We start from the raw sequence: 27,368 nt of genomic DNA on the forward strand, positions 1-27,368 counted from the left end.
ACAAATGTTTTCAACTTGATCAACAGGTCATCATCAGATATTTTCAATTCTCTGAACATTTTATGATAGTTCTATATTCAAATGATTATACAAAAAAAATTCAAATTTATAAATGTTCGAATACTTCGTCCAAATATCAAATATACCAGAAATGTAACAAACAGTATAAATATGTGAAATTGAACAAATTAAAATAAATAGAATAGAATAAAATAAAATAAAATAAAATATATTAACACAATATACAGAATTATATCGACAGAGTGTGTATTACATATTAGATTTTACTGCGCTATTTTTTGATCATATATTTCCTGGCCGATAGTAATACTGTGGCATCTGTGTAATTTAAACATTTGCCAGTAAGGCTACATTTATATATTTCAAACTTTTCTAAAGTCATTGCTAAAGACGGTGATTGCACCATTTTAACAATCCTAGCCTCATTCCGTTCAACCACCAAACCATCTGCTTGTGCTACTCTGGATAGTGCTGTAGAATAGTGGCCCTTTGTTTACATCGTATATATGTATAATGCTCCTTAAGCCTCTTGATGAAGTTCCTGTTGGTGACACCTACATACTCCTAACACCTTCTACTTACCTTCTAACATATGCCTTGTAACTAGAGCTCTGTAAGTTTTCAGCATTTAGAGCTCTAGTTAGAAGGGCATTCCATTATTGCTCCAATGTGTACAACAGGTTGCAAGGATTGAATAGCATCAGTACCATTGCTAGAACCTTAGGAATTGGAGAAAGTAAGTCATTGAGGAGTTAATATATATTTTCTAAAAATTATTTTTTTTAATGTGAAATTTGTAACCTGAAGTGGTATTGAAAAATACTTACCAATCCAAAATGCATTGTTAAATAGGTGAATAAAGGGAATTGTTTTAATCTTGGTCTCTGTTTATTGTGGATATTTAAGAAAGACATGATAAAGATCACTAGTCTCACTATTGGAAGAAGAAAATATTTACTCAGTTATATTCATTCCATTTATACCAATCATTTAATTAGCCTTATTATAGCCCGATATTTAGGCAATCGTTTGGTAATTTATTGTTTACTACTCGAGCTTTGAGATGTTGTCATTTATATATTCATTACATTTTAATAATTTTATTGAATAGTTTACAAATTAATATGTACTCATCCAGTAATGTTTATCTGCTACCACCTTTAAATGGTTAGCAATAATTGAGGAAAGAAATGACAGTAATTTAGACTACTGTATTGAAAACAAATAATGATTCAAATAATTAACATTTATAAGTGCTGGTTGTGACTGATAATGAATGCACATTTCCAGCCAGAGTGAGGTTAATATTACAAAAATAAATCTTAAAAATGCCTGTTTATCCAAAATGAAAATAACCTAATTATGATTACAATATGCAAATATATGAATTTGTCCAGAGGTGATGTAATTATGAACAAATTTACTTATGAACAAATTTGCTACTTATGAACAAATTTGCTTTGATCCTGATTAGTTAGTAGTCTTAAAAACAACCCAATAAAATCCAGCAGTGTTTGACAATACATAACATTTTATCAATGCATTTTAACTTGTTTTGAAACTAATTTTGAAAACAATATCTATGATTAAAATGAGCAAAATCTACTGAACTTAAAATTTTCAGAAGACATCTTCAAGCTAATAAACAAAGTATTTGAATCAGTACCAGATTTTAAAAATTTTGGGACCTAGGCAAAAGTTTGCTAATTTGGACTCAGAAAATAGTCAATAATTTTATTTATTATATTCACCATTGGACATGTTGAAAAAGCTGAAAATATGCTGTTTACATTATCTACTATATATTTAAACTTTTGATTTATTTACACATAAATTTACAAATCAATTTATTGGCTTCTTAGATCTAACAAGCCCTTTGCATAAGTAAAAGTTAAGCTCTTTGAATTTGTATCAAATTTAAACCTAAAAAGATAAAATTTGAATTTGAATTATATCAGTCAAATAAGTATACTGCTAGATATATTTTTTTTATTATTAAAGATTTATTCAACTCCGGATTCAGTATTATCAGAGTTTAAATATTCATTTCGTTGGATATCTAAAACAAAGTATAATTAATAAATTATAATTTTTATCTAGAAAATATACCACTTGTTAGCAAATGTACAATAGAATTATAGATAACATCAAAAAAACTCACTCCCTACTATAGTCTGTTGAAAAAATAAAAATGCAATGATATATTCAGAACTCAGTGCAAGTATTTCAATATCTTTGTCATTTACAAATCCTAAAACTATATATAATATATATAACTAAGAAATTGTGATGCATGCAATTCTACAAAGAAGAGCAGTTTATTTCTAAGAGAAGCATGTCAAAATATAATGGAATATGGCTATCTAATAAAACCATGACTATTCTTTAAGTGTACATTTAATGTATATTAATAATATGCAAATACTTATCCAAAAGAATTTTCAAATAATGTTAAGAATGAAAACAAATCTAATTAAAACAAAAAATACAAATGAAAAAAATAAACATTTTCCATTTTTAATCCTTCAATTAAATTAGTGGTTCTTAACCTTTTCCATTGCCTGTATCCCTTGAATTTTTAAAACACGCACCACGTAACATTTAATGCTTTTATTTAAAGTAATAGGAATGTAGTCATATTCTCATGTGTATTTAGCCTGATGTAAAGAACAACTTCAACTATACCTATTCATTAATATCAAAAACATTTAAATATAGGTTAGGAATTTACAATAGAAAAAAAAACATAATTATAGATTTAAATATAATAGTACATTTTTATTAAGATCTTATTTTAAAAAATTAATCCTGCAGGAAAAAAAATTTTTAAATTTTAAAAATAAAAATTATCTCACTCTCCTGAAACAGTTGTATGCACCTAAAGTTAACAATCACTATTTTAAACTATTAATATTTGATTATATATTTCAAGTTGATTTCAAAAGTGCTTAGAGAAATAATCATTTTTTAAATCTCTCTAAGGTTAAGCTCAAACATTTTGAATAATTCATAAAGAATTACTCAAAATGTTTATTAACTGTAAGCTCTGAAAATTTCTTTTTATGTACCTGGAGACAAAATTGTTTTTACCCCTTGGGCTACAAGAGAAATTTGTACAGCAAAACCAGTCAAACAACTTTCCCTTCAGTTAATTGTCTTCAATGGAATAACCAATTTTGGCTGATTTTGTGTTTAAAGAGTTAAACTGTTTATGATATTACGTGAGGTCGAAAATGTTTGTTTTTACGAACAGTTAAGAAGTACCGGACAATAAAGGTTTAGTAAATATGATTTTATGCAAAATACCGGTATTCAGATTAGAAGATTTGTGATATTATGTGATCATCTCAGATCATTCCATTCTTTCCATAACCCTCATAATATCTATACATTACGAATTACAGTTTAAAAAAATCTTACTCAAAAAGACTTTCTTAGCATATTGTAAAACATGCTTTTCCAATGAACATAAAAATATTTAACTGCCTTTAATTACAGAAAGCTAGAAAGTTAAATAGCTTAATGCTTTAATAGTACAATATAAAAAGGATAATTACTATTTTAAAGATTGTTATGCATTTTAAATGGGTTTTAATTTAAGTACACAATAAGAATAACAATACTTAGAGTAATAAGGAAAAAATCTAAAGGACCACGAAAGTTCTTTCTTGTAAAGTTCATACTCTGATATATTTTTGATCTAGTGTAGAATTAAAGTGATAATTTTGAATTTGTGTCAAAGATCAATTATTGTTCAAAAAATGCTTTAAATAATTGAGAATGAAACAATATACATTTGGTTTTGTTAAAGTAATTTATTCATTAGATATTTTCAAAGAATACCTAATGTGTAACTTCAGATTGTGTGTTTAAAATCTATTTACTTAATATATAAACATAGTTCCTAACTTAGTCAATGCTATAATTTATAGTAATTTTAAAACCTTATTACTTTAATAATAGGAACTGTAATCAACTATAATTCATTATCAATTTTCCGAAACCATGTTTTATAATTTTCTATGATTCTCATTGAACTGAATAAAGATGAAAAAATGCCAAGTGTTTAAATAGTAGCACAGTCTTGTGTTTGAGAATCATATAATTTATTAATTAGCATACCAGCTTTGAAACAAGCCATCTTTTCTTGTATTTTTATATATATATTTGTGAAATATTTTTGTGATTATTTAATTTTAATAGTTTTACACAAATTTCTGTATAGTGCAAACAATACAGTACATAAACAATACGTACCTCAGATACCTTTAACTGATGCAAACTAAAATTTAACAATACAAATGTTTTTAGATCCCTCCTGGGTCCTTCTTCAAGTAGTCCTTTAATCACATTGGTTAAAGGTTTCTGAGGTACGTGTTGTTTATTAAACTCCGGCGTGCAGTTGTTCGTTATTAATACAGTACATCTACTGTATTGTGATATGTTGAAGTAAAATCTAAATTTAAAAAAATACAGTGATTTGTACCAAACATTACTTCTGTACTAGATATAACTGACTGATTTTTGTAAACATGAGGCAACAACATGTTACGATTAACTAGTCACAATTTCATCCATTATCGGTGAGTCTAACCCACAGTGGAGTAAAGTTGGCCACCATAAGTGAGAGATGAGAACAACTAGACTTATACTATATACCAATGATTTTCAACTGGTCTGCCAAGAGAGGATCCTAGGTATGCCATGAAAATTTTTGAAGGTTATTAAATAAACTATTTTGAAAATAAGACCAAATAACAATAAATGTAAACTATATATAATATATATAACTAAGAAATTGTGATGCATGCAATTCTACAAAGAAGAGCAGTTTATTTCTAAGAGAAGCATGTCAAAATATAATGGAATATGGCTATCTAATAAAACCATGACTATTCTTTAAGTGTACATTTAATGTATATTAATAATATGCAAATACTTATCCAAAAGAATTTTCAAATAATGTTAAGAATGAAAACAAATCTAATTAAAACAAAAAATACAAATGAAAAAAATAAACATTTTCCATTTTTAATCCTTCAATTAAATTAGTGGTTCTTAACCTTTTCCATTGCCTGTATCCCTTGAATTTTTAAAACACGCACCACGTAACATTTAATGCTTTTATTTAAAGTAATAGGAATGTAGTCATATTCTCATGTGTATTTAGCCTGATGTAAAGAACAACTTCAACTATACCTATTCATTAATATCAAAAACATTTAAATATAGGTTAGGAATTTACAATAGAAAAAAAAACATAATTATAGATTTAAATATAATAGTACATTTTTATTAAGATCTNGCTTTTTTAAAAAACAACAATACTGTTTTATTTAATTCACAATATAGACAAAAAGAATTAGGCTAAGTGGCAAGTAATATGGCGATAGAATATTTACAAACACAACTTTAAATTGTGTGGTTTTTTTCTGTGGAAATTTGTGCCGCAGAAATCTAATTATAGGTTCAAGTGTGCCAGGAGATAAAGGTTGAAAAACACTGTTATATACAGTCGAACCACTGTTTTTGAACATAATTCATTCCTGAAAGTTTTTGAAAGCAGATTTGTTCTAAAATCGAAACAAATTTTCCCACATGAAATAATATAAAATGGATTGATCTGTTCCAACTTCCCAAAACAAAACTTTTTTTTTTTATTTTAGCTGTATTTCATGCATAAATATCCCTGCAAATGCAATATAATATTATATTAAATTAATTAATGAATTTTTGTTATTTAACTTAATCATATTTAAACACAAATTCATTGATACCATTTGTATTACATAAATGTCAAATTAACATGGTTTTTATTAATTAATTTGATTTAAATCCAACTATGGCACATACCAAAAAAACAGAAATATTATTGCAGAAAATGCAACGTATTCCCCATGTCAATATGGAGAATACGCTTACCACAAGGATATGCCTCTCTACTTCCTAAACTACAGGCAATACGCTTAAAATTAAGAAAAGCCATCCGCTCCACATGACGCAGAAGATATTACTTGCTAAAAAAAGTTGATTGAGCCAGAAATATTATCCTTCCCACATGTGCATTGAAATCTCATTTAAATAGCAACATCACTGATGATTCATATTGTGATGTCTAATGACACCGGGCAATCTCAGCACCACTTCTGAATCAGTAATCCTATCGTTGATTGGTTGGACTGTTGACTTTCTTTGACATAGAAAGTATAGGGAGTTGACCATCTGTGTCTCTAATCTGTGGCCAGCTCTTGTTATATATCTATAGTTTGTTCAGCAGCCAAGTTATTGTAGAGTAATAGGTACAATTATGAATTTGAAATTCTATTTGTAAACAGAATTGTTTGAAAAGGAGGCATTCCTGTTGTGTGTGTGTGTGTGTAATATATCATATAAAACTTAATCAGTCTAACTTATCAAAAAATTAATCAGTAAACTAGTAAAATTTTTCATAAGTATTATAAACATCAATAACCTCCTTGAAATTCTTATAAATAGACAAAATCTGCCTATTTGTAAAAATTTTTGTTATGTTTTTACATAAAATCCATGAAATATTCCATGAAAAAATATATTTTACAATTAATCATGAAACAAAACATAATTATGTTTATATTTTACAAAGCACATATTTATAATATGCTTTGTAGGAGTTGATTCTAAACTGTTCTATTTTGTTTGGAGATTATTTTTAGTTTTTATTCTATTTATTTTGGGACATTTTATTTTGTTAAGAATAGACTACCACACTTTCCCAGACAAAATTCTAGAAGTTAAAAATGTGCCTTATAATGACTGCAGACGGGGGAAAATGATGTCATCATCCCAAATGAACGTCTTGGGAGTGGAAGACTTTCACAAGAAGTTAAAGAATGATCTTCCACACCAAAATTGTTACTGGACAATACAAAAAAAGTATTAAAAAATTGTGAGGGAGATGACATGAGAACAAATGTTACTGTGTACATATGTAAATAGGGCAAGTAGGCAGATACCCTGTATTGTCACCACACCTGTCACATAAAAAAGAGACAAAGAGACAACTAAGACAAGGTGAAGCTTATATTTGAATGAGGTGGTGCTAAGAATCGAGTAATTGACAAAAGGTTTCCAAGTTCCAGTTCCAGGAACAGAATTTTGATCGTGCACAGTTAAATCTGTAAGATTTATTGTATTTTTCAATAGAATTGATTTCTATATTTCTTGTTGTTTGTATGAAGATAGAATTAAGATAGTTCTAATTTGATTCAAGTTCCCAAATTGTCGGGAAGGTTTTGTATATATTTGCTTTGATAAAGTATCTTTTTTTATTTTAAGAAGATTTTCTAGCGTTATTGAATTGTACTGTACATATACTGGCTTTACTAATAAATAAAAGCTTTTATATTACGTATAGTAATTCTTTCAATATTTGATCTTTAATAACAATATTTTATTTTTTGCCCACAGAAGTCCAGGCCTGGCACACTAACAATAAACCTTAATATGTAATGCGCGGTTAGCATATTTTTTCAGGCTTTTGCTTTACTTTCGTATAATAAGACATTACAGCTTAAGTTAGCATTCCTTTTTTGTTGTCATAATCAATTGCCTGTCCCAGCTAACTCATGAGATTAGATTTTATTATTCTAGCTTTTCAGTTTATCCTATTAATTAGTTTTGCCTCTATCCTTAACTCTAATAGATCTTGCCTAACAAATAAAAATCTCAAGATCTATTTGCCTTATTTCTAATTCTCTTAAACTATATTTTAATAAAATAACAAACTGTAACAGTGATAAGATTTAGCTGGTTCACACCAGTTTGGCAGAACTGTCTCCTAAAATATTTTGTTTGATGAATGAATTGATTGTTAAAATTGTACATGTAATATTTGTTTAAGCAATTTATCAGAAAAGTCCACATTTGTGTAAGACTACCAACTTTTTAACATCTTATTGCAGACTGGAACAGAATGAAAAGAAAGGCTATGCAACAGAACAGTAAGTGTGAGTGAGAATGCATCGCTGTTGCAATTACAACCACCTATCACAATCACGCATATAACATTTTCTGCTCAACTCATGAGTACAAGTGATAAGCCCTAGGCAAAACATGTATTTCTGAATCCAGTAATTTCAGAAGAATAAATACATTTCCAGGATGATTTTACACATCAATATAAGGCATTAAATTATTATATAAGGCATTAAATTATTAATGTGATATTTGTAGATATTATTACTGTGATATTTAATGTTATAGTGTCACAAGGAAAGGTTTAAGACATTGACTTCTATTCCTGGATAGTCCTGGATAAGGAAGGTAAGAATTAATCACACAGTTAATGATCCTAGGATAAATTCAAAGAAACCACGAAAGACAATGCTAATCAAGATGCAATTTTCAATACTTTAAGATGTCATATTGTTTGCTTTAGTTTATTTCTACTACAACTATTTTTATTTTGTATATTTTTTCAATGTAAAGGATGCATTGATGTGAAAAAATACTGTAAGCCACATAAAACAAATATTCTTTTTATAACTGAAACAGTCACTACTATAGTGAACCTGTTGTTAAATTATTTGAATCCTACCATTGGCTGTAATCTATTAAAAATGATTTGAAAAAATATGAAAAGATTAAATTTTACTTAAAACTATACATGCTTTATCAACCTAAAATTTTTCCTATCACATTTTTCGTAAAGATGAGGCAAATTATTAGGAAATTGCACTATCTTCTCAAATCTAAAATAAAAACTTTTAAGTTACGCTGTTATTGCAAAGTAATTCTAACTTATCTAATTATATCCTATGATATAACTTTAACTTGGGGAGAAAATGTTGTCAATCACAGATATCATTCTGTCAATTTTGACGTAGTAGTATTCAAAATATAATAATTATAATTCACTGAATTTCAGAAAACCAATTACTTTCAATGCTGGAACCAAGCTTAAAACTATCTCAAATACAATGCAAAATGCAATATATTGTTGATACATTCTTGTCCTTAATTACTTATATTATATTTTTGTCGACTTTGAACATTCTTGTGAACTAGAACTTGTTATACTGAGTGATGAGAAACACACAATTTCCAATTAAAATATATTTATTGTAACTTAATCTCACAACAAGATTATGTTACAATAAATATATTTTAATTGGAAATTGTGTTTTTCATCGCTCAGTATAACAAATCCTAGTTCACAAGAATGTCCAAAGTGGACAAAAATATAATATGCAATACACTGTGTTAAGATTTTTCATATAATAACAAAAAAGTTGTTCATATAATAACTTGTGTAGCAAGATTTTTTTTCTTGTAAGTTTTGGGCCACAATGGGATGACGAAAAGAAGTAAAAGGGGCACAGAAAGAAATAAGGAAGATAAGAAAAGAGCCATTCAAGTCTTAGAAGTAGAAAGAACCACTATAGCTTGCAATTTAATTTTTATAAAGAAATGACTGGTTTTCAGATGGACATTACAAAACTAAAATGATGTGATTAACAGATTGTTTTAAAAAAACATTTGATTTCAAACATAATTATCACAGAAATGCATGTTTTATCAATAAAAAGCAATTCATGTAAATCTGGCAATGTAAAAGACATGGATGTTATTAGTATATGTACAGAAGAATCTCATTGTAACAGATCACATGGGCTGTGAAAATCATCCATTGTTCTGAGAATCCATTATATTGTGAACAATGGATTTTTCGCACACCCAGGAAAATATCTGTTATTTGAAAAATTTCCATTTTTAACTCTTATATTTAAGAAATACCAGTACTTAAAATTATTCAGTCTCTTGAGATCTCTATTCTTTATCCTATAGAAACACTTATGCTTGTAAAGTACGTGTATGTTATGCCATGTGTGTACAACAATGCTGACAAAAACTGTATATAAACTGTAATCATAAAAAGAGGAAAATTACATATGGTCATTAGCACTTTGCCTGACTTCGCAATTTGTTAAAAAAAACTCATCCATCTTGGTTTCTTTCAATGCTGATTTTCTGTCAATTTAATACAACACTGCTTGATATTAGCAATGTCATGTACAGTACAGCCTGTTCATTTATGCTGGATCTCATCAGGAATGTAGTCACAACATGGAAATACTCGATGACCTCACTAAATTTTGACACTACACTTGGACCAGTGGCAGTGTTCACTAGGTGAATCCTCCTCAATTGTATCAGACAGCTCTTTGTACAATTCTTCAATTGTACATATCCCAAATATAACAAGTGCATCATCAAACCCTACAAATTTCCAGAAACACCCAAATATTAACTATATGTTGAAAAAATGTGGATTTGGGATAGAAAATAATTCATTATTCTGAGTAACAAATCCACTAAAAGGAAGTAAAATTACATTGATATGGCATGACCTGAAAAAAAATCTGTTATTCCAAGAAATCTGTTGTCTTATGATCCATTAAAATGAGATTCTACTGTGTATATATTTATATATAAGTAAATTAAGTGTTGGAATAGGTACTGAAGCTTCTTTGTGAGTTACATGTTTTTTAACACAATTATGCTGGAAAAACTTCGTAAAGCCATATCATTTTTAATTCATTGGCAAAAATATAATAAATCACAGGACAACTTTCCCTGATTACTTTAAAGTTTTACCAAAGTTTATAAAATTTGAACATTCAAAAAAATACAGTACAGTTAAACAATTACTTTTTAATAAATCACCAAACAATCGCCTAAATATCGGGCTATATTTAGGCGATTGTTTGGTGATTTATTGTATACTACTCGGGCTTTGCGATGTTATTATTTTTTAATATTAAACTTGAAAAATCAAAATGTAATTATGGTTAACATCTCAGTTACAATTATAATTTTAAGTCATTTCAGTTTTAATCTATAATATAAACTTACTTTTACTGTATTTTTACTGAAAAACATTTTTACTTCTTCTCCCTGAAACTTTATACTGAATATTAAATATTCTCAGAAAATTTAACAAAATCTATTAGTAAAAATTAAACTGAAAAAGTTATAAAATATTATCTCGTACATAAGTTAAAATTCATTTCTGTATTCATTCAGTGTTTGAAAAAAATAAAAGATTTATCTTGTGAATATCAGAGATGGTTATATACAATCAAACCTGTCTATAATGAAACCCCAAGGGACTGAACAACTTTTCCATAGTAGACAGGTTACCTACTATAAGTATCCCTTGATTAATGTGATTAATAAACTTTCTTGATGTTACCACATATATCAAAATTGCATTAATCAAATACAGTGGTACCTCAGTACTCGACGAACAATCACCACCCACTACAACAGATTTTCGGTTAACAACAAATATTTTTATTTTAACTTTAATTTTTTTCATTCACCTGTAAAAAGTGTTCTCTAAGATAAAAATGAGTAACAAGTTTAAAAGTAAAATAAAACCTTACAGCTGCCTCCTTCGTCAGACGAAATTATACATAAGTGGAAAAAAAAAGTTGCATATCATCAGCATGTTTTACAACCATTTCATGTGGATGAAGTGTTTCGACAATACCTGTCTGTGACACACTAAGATTTGTTGCAAATTCTTGAGTTATTTGTCAATTTTTAACAATTCCTTCCTGCAATCTCTCTTCAACAGCTTTTGGGAGCCCAAACGTTTTGTATCTTTCAGTTCAAAATTTCCTAAAAGAAACTTTCGAAACCACATCTGACACATTCAAAGTTTAGAATCATCTTCCCCATATAAGGTACAAGTATTTTTTTACTGTTTGTATAGCATGATATCCTTTACGAAACTTAAAAAGCATGCATAATATACCCAATGTGCATTTTATCTGCAGAAATTTCAACTTTATTTTATTCAAACAAAACATGATGTAAAAAAGTTTAAAATAAGCTTCAAAACAAAAACTACAATCTCACATCAGGAATAATATGTTAAATTTCACAACTTCTAATTACATTGATATTTATGTTAAGTAAAAACAGTTGTTAATTAAAATATGCAAGAACATTCCATTTAAATCCCAATGAAATTACTGTAATATTAATCATATAAATCATTTTGCTATTCTGTATTGCATATGTATATTTTTAAGTTTTTTTTTTATGATTTATACATACTAGGCTTGTAAATTTCTTGTTCAATTAGATAAAGATACCTATTTTTCTGTTATATGGCCAGATTTTCCTTTCTGTTTCCGCATTACACAGGTTCCACTATATACAGATTAATTTATATTAATTTTTGCAAAAAATTCAAGGGAATGAAGAAATTTTCCATTAATGACAGATTTTCGCTATATTCAAGTTCTGTTATAGACAGATTTGACTGTATAATTATTTGATTAAATATATTCATTTATTGGGCTGCAATTTGAAAAAATTGTGGACCTATAAATTCCCACTGTCGTCCATCCGTCTATCTTTCCTTAATCTCAAGAACAGAGTTAGAGAGATAAAATCCGAGACTTGGAAGATATGGAAATTTAGCAGCAGGAGGCCCCGATTAACTATATATAAAGTTCCAATGCAAAGTGAAAGTCACATTATTTCATTACTTCAATTCAAACATTTTTTCCTGAAAGCAGTTAATCAATGACTTGCACGACTCTATTGTTAAAGGAAAAGTATGATGTAGAGTACAGGAACAAGACACTACATACTAATTTGAGGTGGAGAGCATATATTTTAAATTAAATTAATTAAAAATGTGATTAAAATTGCAGCCCGACACTGTCATGATGTCATAAATAATTGCTCATTAATAATTACTATATTATATACTTCTGAAATATGAAGATTTGAATGCATTAATAATAATTATTAATAACAAATTAAATAAAATGTCCTAATGCACAGTTTATCTAGAAAAAATGATATATGAAATTATTTATACCATAACTTATATATGATTTGACAATTAAGTTCAGAACTGAATCCATAGTAAGCATTTCAAAGTACATAAACCTAATTCTACTGTATATTTCCATCATAGTTACAGTATCCAATAGTTTTATTAGAAAAAAAACCACTTTTTCTATGAATTAATATCTCATTCTTTATATATAAAAAACAATTTTTCAGATTATTAATTTTCCAATTATAGTTTATTCTTGAATTTATAAATTAAATTTTCAACGTCAATTTGACTTTTAATAATGTCAAACATGATAAATATATTTAAATACTTATTGTTGAGCCGATTTTAAGAAACATTTCAAAAATGAATATTTCTTATGTTTCTGAAAGATGTTAGGCTAGATTCAAACAAGTAATCACTTGAATGAATTTATCATATTTCATATGAATCACAAACTGATTATGACTTCTTTAACCACACTCAAACCTTAATCAAGGTAAAGCTTTGAGAGTATACTTCATATTATAAAAGAAATAAAGCAATTCTTTTATCTGGCTTATAGTAGAGTTTAAAAGTATAACTATTTATATCACAAAACTGTTGACAACAGTAATGAGTTAGTATTCAGCTAATTTAGCTCACACAAGGTTTAAAAAATTATGAGATGGCTATAAAATGCAATCAAGGTAAATACCAAATGATTAATAAAGAGATTATTTACAAGAAAATTTGTTTTGCAAAATAAAAGTTTTGAATTTTTATTCTCTATTTAATTAAAAAAGAAGGATCTGAATTTTGGGGAAACAAGAAAAAGCTACTATGATACGCTTCTTGTCTAGTCTTCTGAATGGCTTGTGAGAGCTAAGATTGGCTTTACTTTACCTCTACTCTTATTACACCACCAGAGCTAGAAAAAGCAAGAAAAAGCTAATTCCAATGTTTTTCATATTTGATCCTTGATGCCTATAGAATTAATCATTTTTAGCAAAATCTTCTCTAGCTTTTTAATGTATCTTTTAGATCTATACTATCTGTATCTAAATATCTAAGTGGGGGGAATCTACTATACATCAAGAAACAAAATTATTTTTCAAACATATATTTTTATATTTGACACTTAAATCTAATGGGTAACACCTTTAAATAATGATAATAGTTTCAAATTCAACTCTCTCATAAAAGCTGAAATTTTTGGTTAACTTATACAAACACTTCATACAATTCCAGTATTAGTTAATAGATTATAGACAACACTGAAAATTTATTATGAATAATATTTAATTTGAGAATTTGATGCAAACATTCTTGAATATTCTTAACTTTTAGAAGCCATTAATTTATTCATATGCCACAACAAGTTTTTCAAAGCCATGTGCTGAACCTAAGCTACAGTCTGATAATGCTATTTTAGATTGTAAAGTACACTTTTGTTGACAAATGAATGTCTCATATTCTTCTCATTACAGAATCTTGTCCTGTAACAACAAAAAGGGGACTTCTGGAGGTGTTCTGTGATAAAACTTAATTGTTTCATCAGAGAATCCTTCAGAAGTCCCCTTTTTGTTCTTACAGGACCAGATTCTTTAATAAAAAAGCTACAAGACAGCCACAAGGCAGCCATTTTAGACACTTAACCTATTCTCTCATAAAATCAGATTTATATTATTTAAATTATGAAAATTTAATTCATAAATCTAGTAAATTCAAAAAATTATTAAAAAGACTATCACTAAGACTTATGTGAATAATCAAAAATTTACATAATTTNATAAAAATTGTACCATCCATAGAATGAATTTATGTATCTTTTCTTAAATTAAAGTTTCATTTTGCTACAGACCTGGAAGAAATCATGCATTACTCAACATTAAATGATATATCATATCTAAAATTAAATATTTAGTGTAACATAAATTTTATTTATTCTATTCTACAATATTAATAAAGTTTGCTCACCAATTTTGGTATGTTTGCAATGACAGGTTTACGATTATTTACTTTATTTTGGGAAGCCTGAACATTTGCTGTTTGCTGGAATAAAGATAAAAACAGTTTGAGGATAAAACATTTTAAATTACTTGAGGGCTACAAAAACTTTTAAAAAATGTATATTCCATTGCCCTGGAAAAGGTCATTGGATTTCTTTTCAGTACTGTACAATTATTTCACTGTTGAATAATGATCTTCATATGAATGACTCATTAGAATAAATTATATATTTTGTCACTTTTTCAAATAAAAATTCTAAATTTATGAATAAAAAAACATGGAACATATCCAAAATTTAATGCATTATTTTAAAAAAATATATTTGGATTTTTGAAAATTATTTATCTGCCTGGATTTTTGAGTTTAGTAACCATCTTAATAAAATGGTGTCATAAATAAGAATCAAATTATTATAATGGCATAGAGTAGCAATGTTTCTCTCTAAAAGAATGACAAAGTTTTTTTTAATTTCCATTCTTAATAAAGTTTAAAAAACGGCATTCTTCCTTTACTATAGATAAGTCTTATCATCATACATTAATTTTCTTTGATCAAATAGTCTTGAAAAAAAAAATTGATCCTTATGAAAATTCACTTAACTAAATTTTTGTTAAAATGAGATATGCAAATCATGCAATCAATAGTTTATTAACAGAATTAATTAACTGAACTAATTAAATAAATACAGGGTAAATGTATTTATTCATGTTCGTAAAACTGGTAACAAAATCATTTCTTTGCAGATCATATGACATGCTGACTCAAGAAGAGAAATAACTGTGTGCAAGTTTGAGTTGATTAATGTATGCAAAAGTACAGAAAAACTTTGCCCAAACATTCAGTAAGCCTGCTTTCTCCACGAACAATATCAGACTATTGGATAAATTTAGGAAAATGGGTAAAGTACACAATGTTCTGGGAGACCCACAATACTGAATAAAACATTCAACATAGATTGCAACAACACAAATTCCTACATCTTCAACCAAGAAGGCTATGAGCCAGGAGCTCAGTGTACCACTACTGACAGTATGAAAGATCCTCCTTTACAAACTCATAAAATGTGCACATTTTTGTCCAGGTGTTGCATAAGCTAGAGAACTATGTCAATCAGTCTAGAGAACCAGCCAAGAAAAGTGTCAGGATCTCTTCAAGTATATGGAAAAAACATTTAATGGTACTTCTACATACATTAATTCACTTGAATATACACAAATTACAGTGATTCTGTCTTCTTAGTTCACCATGTTTCACATGACTTGAAAACAAATGTTTTTGTTAGTATTTTTACAATACTAGATTGAAACTTTACAATCACCCTGTATAAATTTTATGAGTACAAATCTAAACATATTACACATGTGACAATTCATTGCAAAATAGATGAAAACAAGTTGAGAAATTTAGTCTGAAACCATTGTTTTAACTATCAAACAGAAATGACAGGAGGAAAAAAATTAAAAAATTTGCTTTCTATTACAATAAAATTATGTTATATTAAAAGAATTAGAAAAATTTATGTACTTTAAGCGAGACTGTAATCATCCTTTTTTTTAATTATTTTTATATTTTCAATCTGAATAACAAAAAATATTACATTCAACTCTTTTAAAATTTTCTTTTAAATTTATAAATCTCTATAAATAATATTTACAGAAAATCACTACATAAAAATACTCAAACCAAATAAACTTTTTACATTACAAGAATATAATTATTACTAAATAATAATATTAATATAAACAAAACAATGTTGCTTACATTATTACATATAATATACATTATGATTATAACCACTGTATAAGCTGTTTCTCAACCATTACAGTTATTTTCATTTACATTAAAATTAAGACACATGCATTGCTTTGAAGTTTGCTGAAAGAATTTAAATATTTTAGTAAATTGAAGTGTTTGAAACTAAATATTTTCAAGCAACTAGTACCTTTTGTAAGCAAAAATGAAATCACTATTTGTTTAAAACATTAAAAATAGAATGTAAAAACTCTAAGGACACTAAACTTTAATTATAAATTTATAGTTATATAAAAGAAAGAAAGAAATTTAAACACGACAGCTACAAAAATATACTTTCTAATTAATCTTATAATAATAATTACAATTAATTTTTAACTTCTCTTTTCAATAAATAAGTGGCAGAAGTATAAAAAAAAATTCTGTGTTATCAGCTGCCATCTTGTTTTCAGAATGTTTGCTCTCTTTTGATTTATGATTGCACATTTCGTTGTTCTTGTTTTACAAAAAACAACAAAAATCAAAAATCCTATCAAAAATAATTTTTTTTGCATATAGCTTTCACTTTTGTAAGCTAACGTCTACAGCAAATAAAAGCTGAGCTACTGAATCTCAAATTTGTTTCAACGGGTATTATTCATATTAGAATTGTGTTCTACTTAATTTTTATGAGTTCATTTTCACATTTATTATTATTATTATTTCACAAGTAAAACAGAAATGCAGCAATAGGAAACAAAAGTCTTTTTATCTTTGACACAAAGTTTAAAAAATATTCTGCTTTTATGTTTCGTTTATAACATAATTATATTTACAATAAAGTGGTACATAAAAATACTGTTGTTTTAATGTTTGAGATGAAATTTTCTAAACTGTATATCAATGAGTATAATGATTTCAATGGCTTATTCATTGTATCAAGTACACAGTTAAGTGAGTTATACAAAGTTTTATTTCCATTCTGACAATTTTTTACAGAGTATTCGCATTGTCAGATATATCTGCTTGAAATTACAGTTCTCATGATACTCACCAAAATCAGTCTATATTTCTCTATGTTATCATTTTGAAATGTAAAATAAATCATACAACAATTTGTTTTATTAGTATATAAATATGGTCATTGTTTTTCTGTATGTTATATCAAAATAAATACTTAAGCATTATCTGAAAATTAATTAAATATTTGGTCATTTTTATTCGAATGATATAATTGTTCAGATCTGCTTTTATAAATGATTACTTTATTCTATTCTTTGAAACTCTATTCATTTCAAATTTTAAAAAAAATATAAAACATTTCTTTGATAAATATTACTCTATTAACCAAGTCATAAAAGAACACAATAAAAGTAAGTGCAGAACAAAACTATGTTTATTCAGAAATATAATAGCAGCTATAAAAATTGTACCATCCATAGAATGAATTTATGTATCTTTTCTTAAATTAAAGTTTCATTTTGCTACAGACCTGCAAGAAATCATAAAGATGAGAATGGTTTCAATTGTCTGCTATTTCAACTCTAATGCAGCAATGTCTCTGATGTTTGTGTCATCTGTTGGTATAAAAACAAATGTGAAGATGCAACACTTCTGTAAGCAAATGGAAAGTTTCAATAATTAACATCATGTAAAAAGACTGTAATTGTTGCCTTGAATAATGAAGGTTTTTCCTAATGTGAAATAGCATGGAAAGCACATTGTCATCATTCAATATTTGTGTGTTTGTTTCAAAACAAATGTGAATAGATAATATTGGGGAAAAAAGGGCTGGATCGGGAAGTAAATATGCAAGTACACCATGACAGCCAGGATAGGATGCATAAGCATCCTAGCCTGCAAGAGTGTACTGCTAGTTCTTCTGAACTGAAAATACAATGGTAAGAAAAGACATAAAAAAGCAAGTGCATGAACTGTGTGATAATGTCTGTGCAACATGGATTTAAAAGCCTACATAATAAACTATTACTGAAAAATAAAATGCACAGACAGCAACTTATCTGGGCTAAACAGCATTGATATGTGGGATTCTGATGATTAAAATTTGGATTTATTTGAACCTAATTTCTAAGTTTTTATAAATCCAAATTTAATCTGTAAAAATCTGACTGCAGACTCATGTTAAATATAGAAAAAATGAAGCCTGTAACAGATATTGCTTGTTGCAGAAAGCAAAGTCTCAGATGAGTCGAATGATGTGGGAGATGTATATCCAGTAAAACTGTCATTTACAGCTCCATTTATGAAGTGTAATGTGCTATAAAAACATTGCATCTATCAAGCTAATTCCAACAACCAGAGAACAATTTTGTGACACAAAATCCTGCACCTTCCAAGATGACTCTGCACCACAAAGATTGTGAGTAAAGTATAACATGTCCTTTCTCTGTAGTTTATTAGCATACTCTTAGCAGTTTGACAATCATTTGTTGTTCAAGTAAACAAAAATTCTTAATTAGATGCCAAACCTGGCCAGATAGCAGTCCTAATAGCAAACATATTGAAAACTGTATGTTCTTTGAAACTTAGCATAAAATAGATATTGAGAGCAAATCATACAGGAACATGCCTCATGATGGAAAAAGTAGATTTTAATTTAATTTTCTATAATTTACAATGGATATGCATTTCAGACTTTATGCCCCTCTTCAGTCCTTATTTTATTATTTATAACAATAAAACTATATATGAAATTACAGAATGTATTTAATAATTATTTATATTTAACACATTCGTAGTTCACAAAAATTTCAAAAAGAATTAGCTAAAAGTATAATTATAGTGATTTCTGGAATAAATAATTATTAAAAACAGAGTAGAATAAGTAAAACTGAAATTTAAAAAGTAAGTAAATAAATAAATATGATAAAATTATGATAAAAAATAATAAGAGGGGTATAACTGTAAAAATGAAAATATTTTGGTTAAAACATAGAAAAAAAATCAACTAATAAAGGTAGTAAAAACATAAAATCTTTAAAACCAATAAATTGTTAAAAACAAGGTGTAAAGGCTTTCACTGTATGTTTATCAGGTAACGTGATACATTATATAGTAGTAAGTGAATTAAAGAGAGGACATCTTAAAATGATTTTTCTCTTCTTATTTTGGTAGTAACAGTTGCCTGATCTCACTGATGACAATACCAGTGTTTAAATTCATTCTACTAATTTCATTTATTTTAATATTAATAATTTCAATATGTTCAAAAAATTTTCTTTTAATAATATTTTTTCTTTTTCTTTTTTAAGAATTTTGATGCTGTCAAGTGAAATCTCAAAACCAGCATGATTGACTGCTGAGTTGGCGTAATTATACTTCATGACTCGTATATGCTCTCTTATTCTGATTTTTAACATTCTACCCGTCTCACCTATGTAATAATATTTTGATTGACAAGTCCAAGTGAAAATATAAACTAAATTATTATTTAATATCTACTTTTTCAATCATGAAGAGTGTTACTGTATGATTTGTTCTGAATAGCAATTTTATGCTAAGTTCCATAGAACATTTAACTAATTGTGAGAACAGCACGTAATCAAGTAATATTGAAAACTGTTAGCATATTATGGGCATACAAATTGCACAGATGATATCTGAAAATAAACAACTGCAAAAGTGTTTTAGAAGAGTTTGGAACTTTTATAGAATATTTCAATAAACTCATCCATTCTTATGTCTTGGTACTGAAAGACTGTTAAGGCTAAAAGTAGCCCTATGAAGTATTAGGATACTATTCAATGAAAAATAACTGTTCACGTTATGTTTTGCAGGCCTATTTATGTTGTCAACTGATGTTTTTTTTTCTTCCATTATTATAGATGGCAAGTTCTTGCAATTGCAATGTATTATGTATAATGCTACAGTTTTTTGGATTATTTCTCTCTTCCCTGTACTATGTAATGTATGCTGTTACTATAAATTGCAGTCATAGCTTACATATGTTAATTTTCACATCTGTTGAATGCTTTTTGGTATATATCATAGATGATGCAATTTCCAGACTACTATTATATATTTTATCACAACATCCAAAAAATAATGCTCATATTATAGTATGCATTATTCTATAATGGTGTAACATATTGCTAGTCACTTATTTATGTGTATTTGTTTTAATTTAGTTGTTCTTTTGTACTGTAGCCATTGAAGAAACAGTTCCATATTCAGAGTGATCAAAATAAATTATGGCGCCTGACAGATCATTATCGTCTACAAGTCTCATCATAGATTTCAGCACATCCCATCATCCTGTGAGTAGCCATTTCCTGGTTTTGTACAAATTATTTAGTGTTGATAAACTATCATCTACTATGTAATATGTAAATATGAAAAAGAAATTCAAACTGGAAAATAATCTAACAATATCATGCAAACAACCTTTTCACTTTCCAGCAGAATTTTAATGAATATTCAAATTTTAAAAAATCATCCTAAATGAATTTTCAATTTTCAAATGTTCCAGAAATAGAACAAAAAATAAGTTAATGCATGGGTAGACCTAAAGTTTATCTGTAAAGCAGCTCAAAATTATTAAATTTCTGATGGAAAATGAAATGGTTGTTTATATGATATTGTAATATGTACATTAAACAGAACACTGTCACACTTAAAATTAGTATGCCATGTCAAATTTTAAATACAAAAATTTACTAAATTAATATCCAACCAAAGTTGTTGCTTCCAATGGAACAAATAGTACCAGTAGTACAGATACAAAATAAAAACTTATAAAACTTGTTTTGATGAAACTTAATGATTTCAATTATCAGTAACAAAGCAATGATTTTGATTTCACATCAGTATTGTAGACAACAATAGAAATTATCATCATTATTGATGAATACACAATAAATCAAATCAATTCTTACTGAAATTACAATTATAAAAAGTATTATAATTAAATTTCATAAAATTTATGAATTAGATTTTATTATTAACTATCTTGTAATAATATGGTTAATTTCATGAATAACCTAGCAATACCAACTATTTCTTGCTTGCTATTTTCCAAGAGTAGAAGGACTTCATGTTTCTCAAATTAATTATATGTTATAATAATATACATATACATAAAGCATTAGTAATCTTCAAATTTTCTGATTAAATTAACTTTGTAACTAATTCAAATTTTCATTTCCTTTCACTTGGTATCATAGTTTTATCCAATTCTAAGTGTCATAACTAATAAAGCAACATGATTATATAATGAAACATACCTTTTGATTTCCAGCAGTATTTTACTATAATAAAAATATTTTTGGCCTGTTCTTAATATTCATTTAGAAGATCTGAGTTAATAATTTTGTATTTGTTCAATTTTTGTTTTAAAAATGCTATTTTATGTATTCTACAAGAGTCCTAACTGAAGATGATCTATGAATAAGTAAAATACTGCTGGAAATCAAATACTTTGTTCTATTCATGTGGAATATTTTGTTCTAATTCATGTTCTGTTACTGTTTAAAAGGGTTCCATTTACAGAACAACCAAGCTATTAAAAATAGTCAAAAATGTTAGTTATGCATTATATGTTTAATAACTGCTGATTTAAAGATTTTGGATGGGTGGACTAAGAGCCAAAGGTATTTCAAATCTGCTTGCATAAAAACTGATTACTTGTGATATTCATTAGTATTTCCATAAATATCAGACATGTTACATTAAATTCTCACCTTTTTAAAACATTTTAATTGTTTGATTTTTGTTTTGTATCATTTTCTAACATTGGTGAAAAAAGTTTATAGAAAATCAGTTTGATATTGTAATTATATTTTTCTAAAATAAAATTAATATTGATTCATTCCTCCTGTTTATGAACATTAAACTATATTTGGTAAAGTTTATGAGAAACATTCATTTGCATTTCTTTTGTATGACTAATTTAGACCAATTTTAATTAATTCAAATTATCTTTGTTTTCAATCTAAAAGATCATCTTTTATTTATAACTAGCAGATAAGCCTGGTGTTGCTTGGGCAAAAAGTAACAATAGCAAAGATTAAGATTATTACATTACAGCCAATCTTACCCATTTTCACAGAATGCAGGAATTAGGTTCCCCTGTTTCAAGACTAATTAGAAAATTTTTAGATGGGTTGAAAATTATGTTCAATTTAACGCAAAAAACTGCATTTGTGCCTGTAAATCTTGCACATTGCTTTCTCTTAACACTTCCATTGTTGAAGCCTTAATCCTGTCCCTTTCCCCGTGGGGGGATTTAAAAAAAATCCCTTGTTAGTGTGCGTTCTCGTGACGTACCCTAACTGTGTACCAAATTTCAAGTTTCAACTCCTAACCGTGCTGAAATGCTCACGATGAAATGCTCGTATACATGCACTCCATCTATCGTATGATAAATGTACTATGCCAGAAACCTTCACGGGAGTGTATTAAACAACTTCCCAAAGTTTCATGGCAATCAAATAAATGGTGTAGTAATGCATGAAGGAAACAGACATACATTCATTCATTTTTATATATATATATAGATAGTCACAAATAAATTTATGAAAACTTCAAATAATGAACTCATTTCTAAGCAATAGAACAATATTTGTTTGATCCTATCCTTTACATTTATATTCAAGCTATTACATTAAATACTAAGTTATTTATCAATAGAATATATCAACCAAGTATAGGTGGCAAAGTTATTTCAATCTAATATATATATATCTGGATAAGATATTTATGTTTATTCTTCCTGAAACTTATTTTATTCTGTTCAATTCAAGAACCATAGAACATTAATACATTATGTTTTCTTAGATAAGTTATGATGTATTTTCAAATAAAACAATTTCTTGGTGATTATTGGTTTCCATTAAAAACTTAATACACAAAAAAATATTGATCGTGTAATACTGATTCAACTTTCACTTATTTCTATTTACAAAAACTGATAAAAATTTATAATTTTAAATTTACCAGAAACATCAATTTGACATTGGTTATTATATCTATACAAGTAACATTGCTAAATTAGGATAAAGTGAAGAATATTATACTTTATTTACAATTTGTGGTGTATATTGTTATCATATATAAATTACCATAAACAACAATATCAGCTATCAGGAACTCTAAACTTTAATTACACAGGATTAAATATTTTTCAAAACTTTTGAAATGTTTTTCAAAGCAATATTATATATAAATTTCAGCATTTAAATATATAAAATGTAGCCTTTCAAACTATATTCTTACTATGTCAGTATAAAATTTACATAAATGTTTTCTGATTTTTTATTTATTTATTATTATTCATTTTATAGGAGGAAACTAAATTTATTAAAAGCAAAATTTCACCTCTCACTAACAGATTTTATTACTTACAGTTAAATTTTTCCTACAGGTTTTTCTATAATTGTGATCAATTGTTTTATACATAATAAACACAGATAAAAGTTTATTACTATCTTCATAAAACTAAGCAAAACTTTTATCAAAACAAATTCCATTAAAACACTAAATAACTACTATTTATCAGCATTAATCAGTTTTTATCAACAACACAAGCACTTTCGACATTTTTATCAATGCCATCTTTAGGTAAAGAACATAGTTTTGGAACATTACAATTTTAAAAAAAGGAACAATAAATATTCAAAATGACATACATATTTTCAAATATAACATTAAATAAACTCAAACTACCATAAGCACAAAAATAACATGTGCATAGAAATAAATCAGCATGGAAAACAACATAAAATAAAGATAAAAGATGATAACATAAATGTTAAAACATCAAAGTTTTTTAAAAGTTCCAAATTCCTGAAAGATTACATGGTTCCATAGTTTCAATAAATAATACTTTCCAAATAAAAGTAACTTTTTTGCCATCACAATGCAACAGTAATGAAGTCTCATTCCATTTTGGCACACAATTCTTTTCCACAACACTTCTAAAAAGTTCAATAGTACCCTTGTTGTTACAGATATCGTTCTGGTATTCAGTAAGATGGGTATGTAATTTTCTTGTCATGGCCACAATATAAAAAATATTTATATCTCTATCTAGCTGTTTTAATGGAACCAAAAAAAACTCCTGATTTTTCTAGTAGAGAAAATACATCTCTGTCATTGAAGAGGAGCCTGTGCAAAGTTATTTGTGGTTTAATCAGAATAATAAGTCCATATTTCTTAAAAATTTTGATGATGTGTAATGCAATGAGTCTTAGGTACGGAATANAGCCTGTGCAAAGTTATTTGTGGTTTAATCAGAAGATTAAGTCCATATTTCTTAAAAATTTTGATGATGTGTAATGCAATGAGTCTTAGGTACGGAATAGAAGGAGTTAGAAACGTAAGCTTGTCACTTTGGCAATCAATGCTGTAGGCAAAAAGCGCAATCTAGGAAACCAGTTATTGATATGTTTAAATTTTGGATGCATGTATCCCACTTTTCAGGTTGCTATTGCTATAACGCATAACTCCTTATGTATTAAATAGTTAGAAGATGGAAGCAGATAAGCTCTTCGAATTAGTACAACAATGGTATTGTTAACATACCCTAGTTGGTTGAAAGAATGTGAAGGGCATATGTATGGGTATAAACTAAATTTATAATGCACACCATAGCTAATGCCTGTGGGAGTTCTAAAAATTAGTAAATCCAGAAAGCTTATCTTGTTGTCTTTTTCACTTTCTATAGTAAAATTAATAGAAGAGTATATAGATGACAAAAGTTGTACAAACTGTAATAATTTGGCAGTGGACCCATTACATGCTACAGATCATCATCTATGTACCTAATGTATAAGAGCGGGTAACAGATTATGAGAGAAACCAAGAAAATATTAAATGCAACATTTCTCATAATTAGCTCAGCTAAAACTGCTGATAGTGGAGAACCCATGGGTATTGATTTTACAGAACCAAGAAATATTGGATGGCAACATGCATAACATTTTGCTGATTACTGCTATTGCTTCCCTAGCTGAAGAAACTACTAGCTCTGTTGGTTGAATTAGCGATTTAAATAAGTTTGAAGATGCTCTTTCTACAAAGTACATGGGATGGGTAATTTATTTACCAAAGAACAAAAAGGCCAGCCTGGATTGTAAGCTCTTGTTTCAAAGAAACGCCTTGGTCATGTGACATTGGATGCTGTTAGACAGTAGTTATTTAGTGTTTCAATGAATATTATCTTGGTGTGGTAATGTAATCATTTTTTATCAAATCAAAATAATTGTATCCATAATAATTTATTTAATGTGGAAAACAGCAAGTTCAAGGTAACAGTTTTTATTAATAACATTTATAAAAATTTGGTATAAAGAAAACATTTATCAAAAATAATAATTTTACATTTTATTTTAAAAAATTTGTTGTGATTGATGGAATTTCATCATATTAATGACAAGTTATAATGTGTTTAGTTTTAATATAAAGCTTGAGAAGAATGGATCCAATCAAACTATATTTTTTTTTTGTAAAAAAATTAAATACAGCAGATAAGTAGTAAATAAATTAAATTCCAAATAATTGAAAATTTTATTCACTTAAAAACAAAAATTTTAATGAATGAAAAATTTTCAATTTTCTACTAATTCCTAAACATTAATTTTCCATGTAAATTGTTATTTCTTTATCTATAAACAGAATAATTAGCTAAGTAATTATTCTATTATTGAGTACATTTGTAAACACAGATTACATATTACACATACAGAGCTCCACCTGACTGTCTTCAGTATCCTGACATCTCATGTCACTTCCAATGCTCTCCACAATAGCGGTCCAATTTATTTTTTATATAAATAATATTAGTTGCTTATGAATTGATTAAACAACAATTAAATATTTTAAAAAGTTTAATAAAGAATAACTGATGTTAAGACAAAAATATCAAATCAGCTGTTCAAATGCAATAAAAATCATAAAAAATTAATTAGCAATTAAAACATTAATTAAAAAATTAAATATGCCAAGATGAATTACAAATTTTAGGTACTAAGGACTGTTTGTTCCATGGTGTTAAAAAGGATGCTAGAAAATATGAAGACACTTTCGTGATACTTTTGTACATTAAATTTGTAATGTATTAATTTGTCCTGGCATCTTTATTTTTTTAATTAATGTTTTAATTGTAATTTATATAGTTGATTAATTAATAGTCCAAACTGAAGTATGACAGATCTGGCAATTAGATATTTGGATTAATATTATTTTTTTTTTGTTCTTAATTAGAATTTACATTTTATTTTACAAATGTAAAATAGAAAAATTTTTATTATTCAAAAAATAAAAAGTAAGGAAGGGCACTGATGACTTCAATAAATTTTACAGAAATGAAATTATTTACTTTTACTACACCGCAGTAGTTATGTGTTGTTGATGTTGTTGACAGAATTTATTTGAAAGAAAAGAAATAAGTTCAACTTTTCTATGATCATATACAGAGTATACCTTGGTCCAATGCACAGGATGAGTGAGAGTGTAATATCAGCAAATAATTATTTTATATATTGTGCTACCATATTACTACAGAGACACACATTGCTCAATCTGTGCTTATCACATCATATCATATAAACCCATGTCAAGTACTGGAAATTTTTATAATTCAAAATTTACTTCATGATTTCAAGATGTAAAGATTGGTATGTGGTATGCAGTATCTGCATGGTATACAATAAAATTTTTTTTTACAGACAATTATTTCTGAAGTCTATATAGAGCAAATTTTGGCATCTTTCATGGAACAGCTAATTGTGCACAAAAAAAATTATGCATGGTATCTGCCAGATAG

General features: G+C 27.2%; 1 protein-coding gene across 2 annotated transcripts in view; it reads right to left on the reverse strand.

Moving 5' to 3' along the window:
• Positions 1-27,368, reverse strand: part of LOC111628823 (protein alan shepard-like) — a 241,729-nt gene that overhangs the window by 111,003 nt on the left and 103,358 nt on the right. Inside the window, exon 3 of one of the 2 annotated variants that reach the window (XM_023372664.1) lies at positions 14,822-14,896. The exons of the other annotated variant lie outside the window; for it this stretch is intronic. Within the exon in view, the coding sequence (XP_023228432.1) occupies positions 14,822-14,896 (75 nt within the window). The remainder of the gene's footprint in view (positions 1-14,821; positions 14,897-27,368) is intronic. 2 annotated transcript variants of the gene reach the window in all.

Source organism: Centruroides sculpturatus, unplaced genomic scaffold, assembly GCF_000671375.1.
Source record: "Centruroides sculpturatus isolate CEXI.00-Female unplaced genomic scaffold, Cexi_2.0 scaffold585, whole genome shotgun sequence".
Classification (NCBI taxonomy): domain Eukaryota; kingdom Metazoa; phylum Arthropoda; class Arachnida; order Scorpiones; family Buthidae; genus Centruroides; species Centruroides sculpturatus.